Here is a 17,407-nt window from a genome sequence, read left to right as displayed (position 1 = left end):
AATTGACATAATATATGATATGCAAATACGATATAATTTACTAAAATTTATAATTTAAAAAACTATCAATTATCAGAATTTTCTAGTCAAATTGATGACATAAATCTCTACAAATTATAACATTAAATAAATATTAATTTAATCTTTGGTTTAGTTCTTAATATGATCAACGAAACATATTTTTCTTCCTTTTAATTAATTATATCAATTAGTTTTGCGTAATAAGTTAAGGGCAACTCACTAATTGCATTTAATAATTTGCCTAAAATATTTCGCTACACTAAAAGCAGTACATAAAATAGACGTGAAATAAGAATTTATTTCATTCTTAAAATGTTACATTTATTTTATTTACAACTTGTTTCAAGTGACATTTTTATTAGCCTAAAAATATTCAGAGGAAAAAAAACATTTACTTTTACATGTAGGTACAACATTCCTAACACTGTAAAAGCCAACATATTTTAAATTACGCAATTATACATCTTTCTGTCTCTGGCTACGCCATTACATTTATATATTACAAAATGGACATACGTGGGTTCTAGCGTCGGAGGTGGGTGTCGAATCGGGTCATTTACATCTCTAACTTTCTAATTCAGTCTCATAATTGCGCATACATAAGTCAAAAGGTAAATATACAGAGGATATAAAGCGCTGAGAAGCTCATCAATAAATAATTCGAAAAGTAAAATCCGCGTACAAATATCTGCCGTCTCGTACAAAAAATATTTGGTTATTGGTCTTGTATTATTCAAAATCACCTGCATTTGATCACGTTCTGCGAAAATAACGTCGGAATAAAGTTTGGAGTTAAATCCGTTATGACATATTCAGCGCGCAATTTGTTTTAGCTTTAAATTGCCAATAACTGGCCGTTATGTTTTACGCATAATTTATTATAGATTGTTTCAGTTCATGCAGCTTTTCATAAAATACGTATTCTGCATTAAAATATTACACGGAAAATGTTGAATCATTGCTCAACGCGACGAAATTAAGTTTTCCAAATTGGCTTGACGTAAGACGGAAGTTTTACCATAACTTCCTTGGTGTTCTTCATTAGACAAGCAATTTTGATATTGGCGACCGAAATTATAAACGTTGCCTGGCCCTTTATTTTGAAGGGATTTGCCTAAACGTCCATAATAAGATTATAACTGGCGTTAATTAAATTAATATTTGTTTGCCGAGGGAATCGCGTTATTTAAAGTTATTCGAACAGATTTTAATAACGATTAGGAGTTTGAACGATAGTCGCCAATTGAGCGGTTACGAAGTTTATTGTTTGGAAATAATGTTACTTTATTATGAACCTTATTTAAATTCGCTGAAATAAACTTTTCATTCGGTTTCTAAATACAGTATGCTGTTATTTTGACAACACAATCTTTTAGAATTCTTATTTTATATTACAACAGTTAAAATATGTTCTCTAATAATATAACACCTGTCAAATTGTATTATACCAAACGAGGGTTAGGACCCCGGTCTGTAGTTTCTGCGGTTTGTGTCGAATTAATACTGGCAACAATGCTTTTGTGGTAGGAGTATTTGGTCATTGATACGGACATTTCGAAGCAAGAATTATATCTCAAAAAACCAAATGAAGTATGTACACATATGCAGCCTGATTTTAATTTGACTAGCCTTTTTGTGTGTACTTGTGATCGCATGTTTTTTTATCTCGTTTTTTCAATTCATTCCTCATTTTAGCACCACACATTTCATTTTTCACAATAAAAAAACTTTGATAACTCACCATACACATACTAAGCTCGTAAATACGTACTAGTAACTTGCTCGTAATATTTATAAAACGTCTATACGACACACCGAATATCATATATAAGGAGGTGATGTGCATATGATATAAAGGCTCCCACACATTATTGCCTGGGCGGGTTTTAATGCAACGCAATCTGTGGCGAATTGAAGCCATTTCAAACAACCGCTGTTAGCCCCGACCTGCCCGTAATAATATGGATCAGCCTTTATGAAACATTTACTTCAAAGCATTACGCCGACGATGTAACTGCGAATGTTATGCTCAACCTAACATTACACGAGAACAAATTTGACAGATGTTATGTTAACAATGAACGTCATATCCGAGTTTAGAAGTAAATATGGCACAGAAATATGACTAAAACGAACAAAACACGATCTACATGACATCGAGCCGATAAATTCAGTTTGGAACTAACAATTTTGACAGGCAGCTGAGTTGGCACTGGTTCGATGCGAACCACGTTGACTGAAAAAGAAAAATGTCATTTGAAAAAAGGAACACTAAATTTCGTTGTTTACAAATGAAGGTAATTTAGCAGGCTGGAATTTAAGCTAACATACGCCCCAGGACTTAATTTCCTGAGGTATTCTACCGTTATAATTCCTGAGTAAAGCGTGTCGCTAGGTTTTAGGAGAATTAAGCCCAGCATTATGCACAGGTATGTCGTTTTAATGTCGCCAAATAATAAACGCCATTTACCTCTTGAGTGTTGACAAAAACGTATTCGAGTTATTTAAGGCTAGACATAATTAAAACTTATTTTTACTCTATAAGTCTTAAAGGTGTAATTAGACTCATAATATGGTAACTACTACAAAATATAATTAGTTCAATGTAACGGTGATTGTCGTCACTAATTTGAATTTGTCACGTATGATTGGAATTTGATTACATCTCAAATTAGGAGCGATGTAAATAGATTAACGAACATCCTTGTTATATTTCCCAAGAGGCACTGAGAATGCAATAAAATAAAACTTTGCATTTCGACGTGAAATACAACTAAACCGGGCATTTGGACAGAATTGATAAACCAAAAATATTTTTTACCAAGAATTCTCTTTTAAATGTAACACGTAACTAAGTTTATGAAAACCCTATTTAAACCGACAAGTCTAGAATTTTAACACCGGGTAGTTTTAGGCAAGGTTTTAAAATTCAAATTACTGCGAGTTCCTCTTAATTACATTAGACTAAATTTATAATGTCAGAGGAGTTCACGGTTCGTTTTTAAAACTGTTTAATAAAAACTCTTTGTGACGTGTAACGTAACATAATTGTCTCAACGTTTAAAAATGTCGCGCTTGTAATTGGAATGTCATTATAATTTAAATTCCTGCTTCTGTTTTGTTCCAATTGTTCCTATTTTAAACCTATGCCTTAACGTGGACCTTTAGTAGAAGTACACATATTTTTATTAAATAAAATTATGTTATCTTGATTATAATTTCCAATACATGTATAATAATGCGATTTTGCAGTTTTGTCTACTTTGCTTATCTTTTATCTCTGTACATTAGATGCATGTTATGTTATTTATCTAATAATTTTATTATATTATTTAAAATTAGTTTTGTTTACATAAGATTTGGCTAGCTCGTAATGCCTGAAATTCAGTATCTCCTAGTTCAGGCATTATTTATTAAGATTTATATCTTTATATAAATTGTAATAATTTTTTTTCAACACCAATGAATGAAGTCCTAAAATCAAAAGTACATTCTATTTCGCTTGGAAACCGATTTACTGCTCACCCCTTTTTACTAAACTTACATGACCAGCTATACTTTGTTTCTTACCTGTGACAGTATGGTTCTGTACATCAGCGAATCCCTCTCCCATACTCGCGTAGCTGGGGATGGTACTCAGACAAGTGATGTCCACAGTCTGGTTGGGGTACAGCTGTAGTGTCGTCAAAGGGAAGTGGAGCGACGTGTTGGTCATCGACAGCGGCATCCCATGATGGTGGCGATGGACCTTCAGCGTCCCGTATGGTACTGTTAGGCTCTCGTCGACCTGTGGGTTAGTGGCTGTTAGAAGGCTGTTGTGGGCCAGAAAAATGAGATTAGGTTGCCCACATAAAATTTTGATGAAACTATCCTATTTATTCATCCAGGTTATAAACTATCTATGTAAATAAAATTTCGTCCAAATTTGTCCAGTGCTTTTATCAAGACAAGATATAAAACATCCATCGAAAAGACGAATTTAGTTAAACATATCTTTCTAAATATTTGATTGTAACAGTAATAAGGTTTATTCTACTGAGATATTTTTAGACTTAACAAGCGAGGAACAAACTAAAATATTCACGCACATTTCCGAACTCCTTTTACTCTCCATATTTAGAAGGGAAAAAAAATACCCGTCGTCGAAAGCTGGTGAAAGGAGTACCAAAAATAGAATTGTCATTCTTTTATCTCTGGCAAGAACGATAAATAATTTACGATATTGAGTCTAATTTTGTAACGAAAGGACTGAAGATTTTTTTCCATTTAGGTATTATCAAATGTCTTTTAATAAATATCGCCCTTCAAATAGCTCCCTGAACGATATTCAGTCATTAGTCCAAAAAACTGAAGTTTGTAAAATATTTGCTGTCTACAAAAAAGATCTTTAAGAGAAATCTGGCATTAAAGGTCAGAATTCCGACGTTTTTTTACCCGGTGCTGGTACCCGGTAAATCCTCGTGGACTTCCTTCGCCCTGGAAAAGGTGAAGGGGTGTGAAGGACTCTTACTGTCTAAAACCACCCTACACAGTAAGCAGCCAAATTGGGGCGCTTTGAATAACCTGATCCTAATCTAGCCTAAGTAATATTTAAGATAAAAGAATACTTTTTTATGGACAACCATTTTAACGAGTATCCTTTTAAAATGTACTATTTTTATCATTAGGCCAATTTGAACTAAAAGAAAGTCAGTCACTTAGGAGTCACTTAAGAGTAGTTCGGAATCCATAATAGCAGTTTAAGTCATACCTTAGAAGTCTGTAATTTGCTGTAAACAAGTATCGATTTCCTTTTTTCTAGATTATTCACTAGTCTTCTACCTTACCGACTAGGCTAATAAGGACCTGGCAATCATAGTTTAAATAATAAAGGAACAAAAATACTTTGACCTAGTTTAAAGGACCGACTACGCCTAGTGATTCTGAACTTCTGCATAAAAATAAAACTGCATTATTCCAGTTTTATTATTCCGCAAAGAGCTCTTTTGATTTTTTATGTGTGCCTGTATTATGATCTCATAACGCGTTTTGTTACTATTGTGGAAGCTAGATGGCGCACTACATTGTGTATAACAGTATCTCACTTCTAACTGCAAAGGCCCTGGTTTGTACTCTGTCCGCGCTAAGTTGACCTTTTTGACAGTTTGTCAAAATGTTGGTGGAGTGATGGACAGTACGCTAGTAATTCGATTTAAAGTAGGATTTGATTTTATGCTGGTATAGGAAAGTACAGGAGCATAAAATGGACGTCCAGGATTTAGAATTCAATATGTCCTGATGTGTTCCAATAATGGACGACATTTTTTTAGGGATTATAGCATACTACCTGGCAGAATTTTTTTTACTATGCCGTTCCGTGGCTTTTGAAGAATGGAGTAACAAACATCCATCCATACTTACAACCTTACGGGTTTATAATTTTAATAGCTTTGTATGCCCATGTTTTAGTATAAATACATCTTTCTAGCATTAAAATAAAGCTCAAAGTAGTATGCAACAACAATATATTATTGTCCGTCTGTATATTTTCAGATAGCCTTTCAACCCTTAAAGAAAAGCCTCATGTTTTAGCCACAACGAACCCTAATCAAAGCGAAATATAAATACTACCTCATTATAGCGTCGTACGTTCAGAAAATGGTCAACTAAACTAAAATTAGCATTCTTGGTGTGGCTAAGCGTTTCCTTTGGGCACGAACTCAAGGTTAATAAAACTGTGCACGCGATACTCATTGGGTTAACACAAACCAACCAATTTAGTTTTCAACAAATACATGGAAACATCGATCATTATATTTTTTTAGGAAAAATAAGTTACAAGCCTTTTGGTTATAATATTTAGTGCCAGTAATGCGTGACCAATTTACCGTAAGTTAAAAATACTATTTTAGATTAGATTTTTTTTTCCTCTGGAGACAAGAAGTAGGTCAAACCTATGTTCGTCTATTATGAACCTATTATATCCTAGTTAATATTCAAAATGCCCTCTTATATGTATTTGAATACTTTAAAAGTCCATCTTATTGTAGCTATTTATTTGTTTGTGATATTGGGGCAAGACGTTTGTATTCGTTCCAAATTAAGATACACTTAAACCGTCCAGAATATTAATATATCACTCTCCATTGTTAGTTTTGAGGTTATTATATTTCCTACCAGCTATGCCAGCGACTGCGATCGCATGGAAAATTGACTTTAGGCAGTGTTTTTTGGATAATAATATATACTTTAAGAATTTATGCTTGATTTTCTAAATTGGCGTAACTTTTTATTCACTTCGATTGGCATAATATACACTAAACCACTGGTAAAAAGACAAAAGCATATATTTCGCTTTGGAGTTTTTAAACCACACAACAAATATTCAATATTCTAAAATCTGTATTTCACTTTTTTACAACGTTACATATCACTATGTAAATAGAATAACATCAGAAATCCAGATAGTAATACATTTACACGCGTCAGTTCGTCATGCTTTGCCCTGGAGGCACCTTGGCACTGTCTCACTTCTGATAGTTCCTGGCACCGGCAAAGCTTTCACATCAAATCCTCCGGCCAGTTGAAGGCTCAATTTTGTGGCATTATTGACAGGCTAATGGAGAATTTCAGCATTTCAGGCGATACCGACAGTTCTACGAAACGGACTGATAGAATATTTACACGGATTTGACGATAGGATAAATCGATGGAACTTCAACCGTTCTAAGTGTTTAAAGATGGGACTTTTGAAACGAATATGAACTAAAGCAATTTAAGAAAATATAGTATATATTTCACATTTCACAAAGTAATTATATAGAAAAAATTTACTATAATCTCAGAATGCTTCGTATAGACAAAATATACCACAAAACCAATCTTCGTTTCCAACATGCACCAGTCTTGATAGAAAATATAATATTTTAACAGTCAATTCAGGTATTCTGAGAAACATTTTAAAATAAGGTATAGCTTTATGTCGTATTTAAAAAAATGTATATGAATATCTAAAACTAGCTGTTGCCCGCGACTTCGTCCCCGTGGGTAGAAGATATCAGTTATGATTTAGGTATACCTGCCCGGTTTTTTTCACACTTTCCATTATATCTTAGCTCCTATTAGTCGCAGCGTGATGGTTTATAGCCTAAAGCCTTCCTTGATGAATGGTCTATTCAACACAAAAATAATTTTTCAATTTGGACCAGTAGTTTCTGAGATTAGCGCGTTCAAACAAACAAACAAACAAACTCTTCAGCTTTATATATTAGTATAGATATAGATTAAAGCAATATTATGACTTCATCTTTTTAATACGATTTACGTAATTTGAAAACATATATTTTACATTTTCACATAGTAAACATTTGTTATTGGACAAATTCACAAAAAGCCTACATTTCCCCGGGATCAAAATTTATGTGACGTCAGATCCGTTCATCCGTTCAGGCGTGATAGATTAACTAACATCCATCCAAACTTTTGTATAGTAACGAAATTTTATTTAAATGAACTCGACATTTCGAATAAGTTTTAATGAATCTGGTAGGTCTATTACATTGTAAACCTGTGGTACAGCTAATAGCGTTGGACTTCCCCTGGGAACTTTACATCTGATTCTCTGACCAACTCAGAATTTACATTTTGATTCAATGTTCTGTAACCGAATTATTCGAGAAATGATGTTATATTACCTCTGAATATAGGGATAAATATGTCCGAAAATTCTTGTTTAGCTTTCAGTAATTAATCTGAAAACTTTATAAAATAATTAATACTTTGTGATCAAATTCATGCTACAAGCATAGTAAAAAGTCAAAGGAGTAAAAAGTCCATCCATTTCATTCTCAAATGACTTAAAGTTTCTTTAAACGTATGCATAACACCACGCCGCTCCCCATGGGTTAAAGCAGAAACTTTACTTACCACGTGCCACTTTTACATATATCTTTTCCTTATTCTGCATTCATGGATATTTTCACACATCCGCTAGTTGCAAACTTTGCCACAGAGCTGGTTTTAAAATCGACAGACTGGACGAAAATTGTTCAATGGTTAAACCATCCGTAAAGTTCTAACGAATCGACGATGAAATTCAAACGTGAAGTAGTATTCACCGCTTGATTTCATAAATATTCATCACATCATTCTATGCGCAGCTATTCACGTTTTTGAATATTAATCTATCATTTTCGTTTTAATCGGTGAAGCGGAAAATTTATGGTATGTGGTTTTAGTTTCGAAATTTTGTTTTATGTGCTTTATCGGGAATAGTGTCATGTTAGTGCAAAATACTAGTGAATTTTAAATGATTTAGTTTTAAAAGCATAAGAGTAAGAGGGTATCACTTTATCATAGTTGCAAAATTTTTGGAGAGGTAAGGAATTCAGGAATTATAGAACATTATAATAGTCTAAATCTTAACACCTTATTGTTTTTTTAACATATTTTTGTAGCCTTTTGATAGCCTACTTTATGTCAATATTCATTCGGTCGGTTCAGTAATATAAATTACATTATTATCACGGATCAAGGCAACAAAATCAATCTTCCGAGATCCAAGTAGACCTAAAAATATCAACTTCAAGATACTCAATCTCTGCCACTACGAGATTATTTCAGCGAAAATTACTAGGTAATATGAAATGTGAAAAAGTCGTATAATCCCGTTCTCCGCTCTATGTAATTCATGGAATAAAAAGTAATACCGAACGTGCTTCATTTGTGGTTGTTACTATGGCAATTTCAAATATTCATATAACTTGTCTATACGCGTACTCGTGTGATAAAGCTTCCAACCCCAGGGGTGTCGTGGTATGTGATTAAGACAAGAAGAATTGGCCCGACATCTTATTATGCGCTAGTAATAACGTACAGAGAACATTTCCCGTGACAATGCGAATTTTCTTTAAAGTTTATCGTCTGAACAATTTTCGGGATGAGGCTCTTGAGAAGTGGGGTTTCTGAAATGCATATGGCAATGTCAGGTAAGACATAACCGAACTCAGATAATACATTTCATTAATAATACTTAATTAATTATTTGCTAACGTAATTATTCCATATTTTTGAGAGCTTAATTAAAACCGAATTTAAACTGGTTTAAAACAGCCCAGCAAAACACGTGGCCCACGGACCGTAGGAGATAATGTGACAAATACAAAAAAAAAACTTTTTCTTTTTTCATAGTTCTATGGTGATATAAATAATATGATACAACATCGAAAAACTGAAAGAATATGGTAAACAAAATAATATAGGTGTGCCGTAAACTTTGTTCGGTTCATCAAAAACTTATAAAATATTCAACAAAAAAATAATCGCCGGCAAAAATCTCTTCTAACTGCATACGCAGCCAAAAATTCCATCATTACTTTTTACGAGGGTCGGAATAAGAGTTATTGTGTGGTGTAATCTATTGGGTAGGATCTTAAACTTACCTTGTTATTATTAATAAACCAGGTGAGGTGGGGGGCGGGGTGGGCCGGCGCGCTCTGGCACGTCGCCTCCAGGTGGTCGCTTGAAGACAACTTTTTGTGCTTTATTTTTATCTTTGGACGGAATTTCTGACGAACTGCAAAGTTACACATTTATTAACTTAATTTATTCTAAGTTCAGTTTCTATAAGGAACGTTCTTTTAGATTATTCTTTTAAATATCAAGAATCTTTATTTATTGGTTTTGTTTATATTATAATCTAAAGTTATATAAAGTTATTATTAATTTAATACCGGTTTACTTATACATATTTATCGGGATAGTCCGACTAGTTTCAGACCCATAGGGAATCCTTATTAATGAGCTGAAGCGGCGACGGAGTTACTAATCGAAAACACTCAGTTCGACTAGTTTCCTTTAAATAAATAATTACAAATACGCATCGCAAAAACTTACCAATGACATTGAGTTCATGTATCTTCGAAACTTTAGAGTATAAAGGGGTTTCGAGAGCGATCTCGCAGGCGTAGGGGCCTGACGCGGAGAAGTCAAGACGCTCCAGCGTTATAGATGTCGGAGATAGCTTTATAAGCTGTGGACAAAAAAAAATTATTAATAAACGTGATAATATAATCTGATCTGAGCGGTCCCAGTTTAATAAGGTGACAACTGTCTATAATGCGGCATCACGCTGTCCGTCAGAGAGTCTACCGCCAAGCCTTAAAGTAACACATAAAACATAGCGTGGAGCCCTCTTTCACACCCACAATTTTACTTCAAAACATGCTGGTATACAATGCTGTTAGTTGAGTAAAACTGTTTATACATTTGAATTTCTATGGTAAATTCCCTTTTACTGCCAGGGAGGAGTATCATCCTTGTGTCATAGCGGGTATTACAAAGGTTCAAGTCACCTGCACAAAGACTCAGAACAAGTGTTCGAGAATCATAGAAATACGGTGTAAAAGGAAAACAACAAAAGAAGAAGGCTTGAGGAAATACTGCCCAATGTTGTTGAATACAAATTCTTAAAAGAAACTTTAAGTTATCAATACCTCAATCGATTAATATTCATGAAATTTCAAAAGGCTTTTCTGAGTTATTTAACAAACCTGTATCATTATGAATATGTTTAATTTGTATAATATCAGTATGTATTTGTCCCATAGCTAGTCACAGAACTTTTCCCGTATAGGAAAGGTTTGAGCATTGATCACCACACTAGCTTCTTTATCCCGGACTTTTGAAGAGTTCTCTTGGAAACGCGATATAACTGACCTCGACGCGGGCGAAGCCGCGGGCGAACAGCTAGTGTAAATATTATTTGCAAAACGTACTCAAAAATTCAAATCACATTATCCGCAAATGAAACACTTAAACAAATCTCGCAAGACTCTCGAAATAAAAACATCATGTTTATAAACGTAAATTGAAATTCAATTTCCAATTCAAGTAGATTCGATAAATCTGGGATTAAATTATCTTGCTTCGGTTAAATCATCTTCTGACAAGATGAACGTTTTACCTAAACAAGTTAAACTGGATTGTGTATTTAGCTTTGATTTTCATAAGGTTGTAGAGATCTGGAGTTTAATGAACTTAGTTTAAACAATCAAGCGCAGAGATAAAATTAAATTAATAATATACGGTTAATTGAGTGGTATGTACATATAGCATAGTACAACCCTCCTCTCACTAAAGGATTAGCGAGGTGTCTAAAAAAATATAACGTCATACACAACTGTCTGCGCCGCGACACAGATATTAAACGTAATTGAAAACAAAAAAAAACTTCTTTACATAAGCACAGTAAAGCTTGAAAGAAATACAGACGGTCTAAAATCTATCCTGTTGCAATTCATATGTTCTGCCCACTCAATCAAACTGCATTGCAAATAAAGGCATTTCACTACACTCTTTTAAACGTGCAAGGATAAGACTACGGTATTATAATAATGGAATGCACCAAGCATTGTTAAAAGGACGAGGTAATGAGGTACGTATACCATCAAGACACAAAGTACCATTACATGTGCCATAACCATTCCCTATTTAATAAAACAATAATAAATAAACAAGTTAAGGGATTACTCCCCTATATAGTTTGTCCCATTCGAGTATTTCAGAGCATTTGCGGTCGACCCGAGAGTGGAAGGCCAAACTTCACGAAAATAATATTTACGTTAGTTCAACTTAAGCGAAATATTTCACAAATGGTTTGTTTGTGTTGATTTATTTGCGTTTTGTATTATGCTAAGTGTTTGCGACGTATTTCGCTTGGAATTTTAAATTTATTTGTAAGTATTTTTTTTTAGTTTATGTTTATTTTGCGTCTGGGTGATTGAATAAACAGGTCGAATAATTTGCGAGCGTCACTCTTCATTAAAGAATAATTTTAAGAACGCCGAAATATTTAAATGTCATGTTAAAAAAAAATGATAAAAATATGATACACAAATTGTATTTTTTTCCTCTTTCTAATTATTAGGAGTGAATTTCTGCTTAAACCTTTCCAAAACAGTTTAATGACAGTTTATTTTTAAGGGTTTACAATCCCTTGGCGGGCTATAAAAGTAATTACAGGGCGGTAGTAACAACTATGTATGATTTAATTTCAACTCTCGGTCTAATATGTAGACTGGTAATTAAGTTTTCAGTGGTAAAATATACTGGTGAAAAGTTGCTTAATACGTATTTGATGCACTTATGGGACAGTAAGTGTCAATACAAATGCTCAAATGCATGAAAATGACACTTTTTTTTTGATGAGTTGCGTGACTTTAACAAAAACGTACAACAGGCTTCAATTAAATACTACAGCTACTTTACCTTAAATGAAAAAAGAATAAATCAAATTGTTCAATCCAGTTCGAAGTACCTACTGAGGTAACAAACAAAAAAATCGTCAAAATGAGAACTCTCCCACAACACTCCTCTCAAAGTGTATGAATATTTAAAATGGTATTCATTTTTTCAAATTTCAAAAGCAGGTGTGTTTTCCACTTGTCTTTTAAAAAAGTTCGAAATTAGAAAAGAGGACAATATTCACAGCGTCAATCGAACACAAACTAATTTCAAAAGCAAATATTTGTTGCGATTTTTTTAAATCTAAGATCCAATATAGGCAAAATGTACTTTTTCTTTAAGTACTAAAGTAAAGAAGGTTACTATTATATAAAGAGGTTGAAGTTCTCAGTTCTCGAAAGTGTGATGTGACTGCCATCGATACAAGTTTTATTTCAGTTATTCCAGCCTATGTATAGTCAGCAAAAGAAGTCAAAAAAGGAAAATAAAATTTCACATTATCATTTCTAACGAGTAGTTTTTGTGCAAATAAGATACAAAATAGGCTTGAGAACTTGTTTAAAAAAAAACAATACCGATTACCAGATCACTGAATAAATCAAACATTTTTGAAATCGGATTGTATTGACTGACTTTTTTGCTGACTGTACCAAATTTACTATGTATCAATAAAAGAAAATATTTTGGCACGTTTTTTTATATTCTTTTATTATTTATGAGGTGACAAGATGAAGGGTATAAAGTGACAGTTTCGGGGAAAGTTACATGTATATGAGTTAGTTATGAGGTGTGTTTGTAGGGACATATTTTAGTGCAATCTAGTGCAGGTCAAGTGGATGAGATTAGATTTATTCAGTCTAGATTTCGTAAAAAGGACATTACGAAAGTCAGTTATTATCAGGATTATTTATAATGAAATGATACAACGGATTACTTACGCATACTCAGTCAGTTCAGTCAGCTCATGGTTAAGGACTCCGGCTGGATTTGAAACTAGTCAGGCGATCGCGATAAATACGCGTGAGTAATCTTTGCTTTACGGAGTCGTGGTTATATCTCTTTATCCGTAACAAATTGGATATAAGAGAAGAGTGAAGAAATTCATTTCTTTTATTTATTCGGTCTTTGATAAATTTCTCCAATATCGTAAAACGTAAACAAAAACAAAATTGTTTATGAGTTTATCATCGTAAATTAATTTCGAACAAAAATATTATTTTTGTTTTGCTTCTGTATGGGACTCGCGTTTTATTTTATAATTTATTTAACTGCAAATAAATAGATTTCTAAACGACTCTCTTTGAATTAACGAAACGATAAGTTCGTTAGCTTTGCTTTGGTTGCTCACAATAATTGTTATGCTTTGATCATAAACGTCACTTGAAATGTCTAGACGGGCCTTGGACGATGGACTTAGTGGAGTGGTAGGGTATCTAAGATAAATGTTCATATAATAATACTGAAGCGATAACTTTTTGGTCTGCATCTACATTTCCATATGGTTGACTAAAAGAGATTTCCACTATTACCAAACTAAGAAGAAGTATTAGGATTGATATAAAAATTAAAAATTAGTTTAGTAGACAACCTGTCCACTAACACCATGCGATAGGGATGATGTCAATTTTCGTTTGCAATGTCCGTCAGGTTGTTTAATAAATAATAATGGATTGGTATTTTTCATTTTGTTCCACATCGACAAAATTACAGTAGGTAAATTCAATTTACGCTCAAATCTTCTGTTTATAAATTTTGCGAAGTCCTTACGTTAGAAACCTCTCCTGAACTTGCCACTTTATTATTATATTATCATTTTTTTTTGTTATATACTTGCAAAAATAGGTGTCATTTTTGTTAACTCTGAGTGAAGGACTAAAAAGAATGCCAGTAACCACAACTTAATTGTGTACTAACCAAAGAGACATACTGATTTGTGACAACTGATAAAAAAAATATCGTGAAAAACCCTTTAGAGAACTTTAAAAATATGTAAAGAAAATACATAGTTTCCCCTTAAAATAACTTTTCACCACATCCATAAACTACATGTTTAACAATAAACAAATCATTTAAAATTATACTTCCTGGTCCAAATGTAAAAATACCTTACCAAAGATCTATATCGGTCAGGTCACCCGTAATAGTACAAAAACCGAGTCAAGTCGAGAGAAATGGTTCTAATTAGGTCACCCCGTATATTATATCCGATGAAATGGAACGAAATGCTATGTTGGAAATTAATTTCGTCGTTATGATTGGATGACGTGATATTTGGCTTCTACTATGAGCTCTCAAAGCGGAGAGAGATAGCGCATAGTATTGTAATTGATGACTTCTCATTTCCACAACAGCAGTTGAGTTAAGTATTGATGCAATATCGTCAAGTGATAGTTGTTTGCCGTTAAATCATTATCAAAGATAGGTGTTACCGGAAAAAGTTAGAGGGATGTGATAAACTAGACCTTTACGCTTTATAGAAATGAGTCCTGCAATACGAAATTGAATTATTGTGCTGTGGAACGTTTCACAAAGATTCAAGTCACAAACAAGAATACAAGGGTCACAAAAATCCTTGTCCTAGGAGGGGATCGAACCCTCAACACGTCGTGCTCCATGGTTTTGGCGTGGAGATCTACCACTCAGCTATCTGTGCAATCTTAAAGTACTTTAAAATGAAAGCGTAAACATACTTACATTAAATTTTAATTTATTTCGCTCCAAAATATATGTAACTCAAACTACTATAAAACAACGGTAAATTTACTTCTATTTGTTCATTCCTAACTGGAAGCACAGTAGATTACCGGCTGACAACGAATATTCCATGTATGCATTAGAAACTGCGCAAACACGAACGGCAATGGAGTTTACACTACGTGATTTTCATTTTGTTCCATAATATTACATTGGTACGTCCGCTGGGGTTATATTTGCAACCGACTTCGGAAACGGACGGTCTTATTGTGCTTCGAGATAAATGATGAAATACATACATACATTGGTTTCACTATTTGTATTTGCTGTTTATGATATACTGGTATTGTTTACAGATGTTTTTATTAGATGAATTCGTGCGTGGTTGTCTTATAAATAGTAAGAAACTATGGAACTTAATAAATAATAATATAATGAACTCCAGTTGTATTGAATATCTAGCAGATATTATATTATTAAATGTAATATATTTTCTTTATTTGTTATGAAGTGGCAACCAAATTATTGCATTACTTGAAATTTAGAATGTCTAGCTATCACGGTCAACCAGTCACAGCCCGGTGACAGACGGATGGACAAACGGACGAGACAGAGTAGGTACGAACAAACATCGTAGCGTAGTAATAGAGTTCCATTTGGTTACGGAACCCTAAAAACTACGTATCAACATGGATATATATATTTTATCCTTATAATGTTGCATTATATTGTTCTGGAAAATAAAAAATCAAGATATTTTAAATTGAAATTTGTCCAGACCGTCACTTCTTGATACAACTTAGGCTACTCAGTTACGTCACCGAACTTTATTATTTTTTGAAAAATAGATAGCTCTGAATATTTTATATCAATAAACTGAAACTTATATTGAATACACTTTTCATTATAACAGAGAATTATACTCAAAAGTAAAACTTGTATTATTGACCTACTCATTTAAAGAGGGCAAACTTTAAAAATGTAAAAAACTTTCCGTCTGATATTGACTTGTGTAACTTTTATAATTTCCTGACTTTTAGGAGACATCAAAGTTTTATTTGTAAAGCATATTGCAACATTTATCCATTTAACTGTACCAGTATAGATGACTAGAAAACATCATGACCCTATATATTTGTGTTTTAACTTAAAAGCTTGTTAACATACGGAATCGCAAATTAAAATAATTCATTTAAAATCGTAGAAAAACACGACATTACATAATAAGATGTACAAGAGCGCTGCCTATTTTAGATAAAAAAAAACATTCTAATTATTTTTCATTCAGAAAAAGGAACTCAATGGCTATAATTTAGTACCGAATCATTAAAGCTAGTAAAAGATCACAAAGGAGGTTCTTCAAAGGCTTTCGCAGGCCAAAGTATAAAACCTAATTATTTTTGAAAGCCATCTTTGTTTGAACAGTGGACCAATAGATTGGTGGTCTAATTAAGATCCATTTTGAAGTTAATGGCTTAGGTTCAGCTAATTTTAATTATGTTCCTGTTGCTTATAATTACAGGCTACAGAAATAATGAAGGTCAAATACGAAAAGCCGGTCAAATGTGAGTCATATGCGCGTCACTGACGGTTCTGTACAAACAGCCAATTAGTTTTTTGAGTTCATCATCATATTTATTTGTCAAACAACAGCAAATGTATGACCTTAACAACGTAGCTTAACGTCGATCTTTATTTTTATTAGTGTTTTTGTTTAAACGGGTACAGAAATACTTCTTTTGTAAAAATTTCAACTGTCAGCCATCATGGTTCATGAGATACAGCCTAGTTCCTTACTGACGTCACATAAAGGAGCTCCAGTAATATGGTACCCTTTTGATACGGATCCCTAAAAATCAAAATCTTACGTGCTAGGAGGCCTCATTGTACATAGTAACACTGAAAAGGTTTTATTATAATCTGAAAATATTTCTAGCATTTTCTTGTAAAATGTGGTGTGAATATAAGAAGCTGTTCCAAAAAGGTCGGTTTGTAAACCTGTCGACAAAGTCCAACAGTCGCTTTATCTCAAGCCAACCCTATTTTGTAACTTGTCATTGAAAGCAAACAATTTTCTCGACCGCTCTCTTTTTGAGTATATTCTAGAAACACTTGCTTTATATTTAGAATTACGGCACTTGGCACCTGTCTATCTGAGTAGGTATCACGATTATGGAACATTCCTTCTTAAGCACTTTTTTAACGTGGAATAGTTACACTGGAGAGTTTTCTTTGGATTTATTTTTGAATTTATTTTTGCGAACCATTTTACATGAAGCAAACATATGTTAAGTGAAATTTACTTAATTCACAGACAAAAATTGAAATTCCTTTTTTGATTTCGCTATCGGTAGTAGACCATACAGTATGCTTTTTTATGACTTATATTTATAGATTGCGACACTTTTGGATGCATCATAATAAAGTTCCGCTTAGATTGACTTTGGTCACAAATTATTAACATATTCTT

General features: G+C 33.2%; 1 protein-coding gene across 3 annotated transcripts in view; it reads right to left on the bottom strand.

The window, feature by feature from the left end:
- Positions 1 to 393: 393 nt before the first annotated feature.
- Positions 394 to 17,407, bottom strand: part of LOC113497362 — an 87,450-nt gene continuing 70,436 nt past the window's right edge. For all 3 annotated transcript variants that reach the window (XM_026876898.1, XM_026876900.1, XM_026876897.1), the window contains 4 exons: positions 9,895 to 10,030; positions 9,441 to 9,574; positions 3,592 to 3,808; positions 394 to 2,257 (listed from right to left, as the gene is read on the bottom strand). In XM_026876898.1, the coding sequence (XP_026732699.1) occupies positions 2,118 to 2,257; positions 3,592 to 3,808; positions 9,441 to 9,574; positions 9,895 to 10,030 (627 nt within the window). In that variant the 3' untranslated portion in view covers positions 394 to 2,117. The remainder of the gene's footprint in view (positions 2,258 to 3,591; positions 3,809 to 9,440; positions 9,575 to 9,894; positions 10,031 to 17,407) is intronic.

The sequence above is a fragment of the Trichoplusia ni genome, chromosome 9, assembly GCF_003590095.1.
Source record: "Trichoplusia ni isolate ovarian cell line Hi5 chromosome 9, tn1, whole genome shotgun sequence".
Classification (NCBI taxonomy): Eukaryota; Metazoa; Arthropoda; class Insecta; order Lepidoptera; family Noctuidae; genus Trichoplusia; species Trichoplusia ni.
This window is presented reverse-complemented; position numbering and strand designations above follow the sequence as displayed.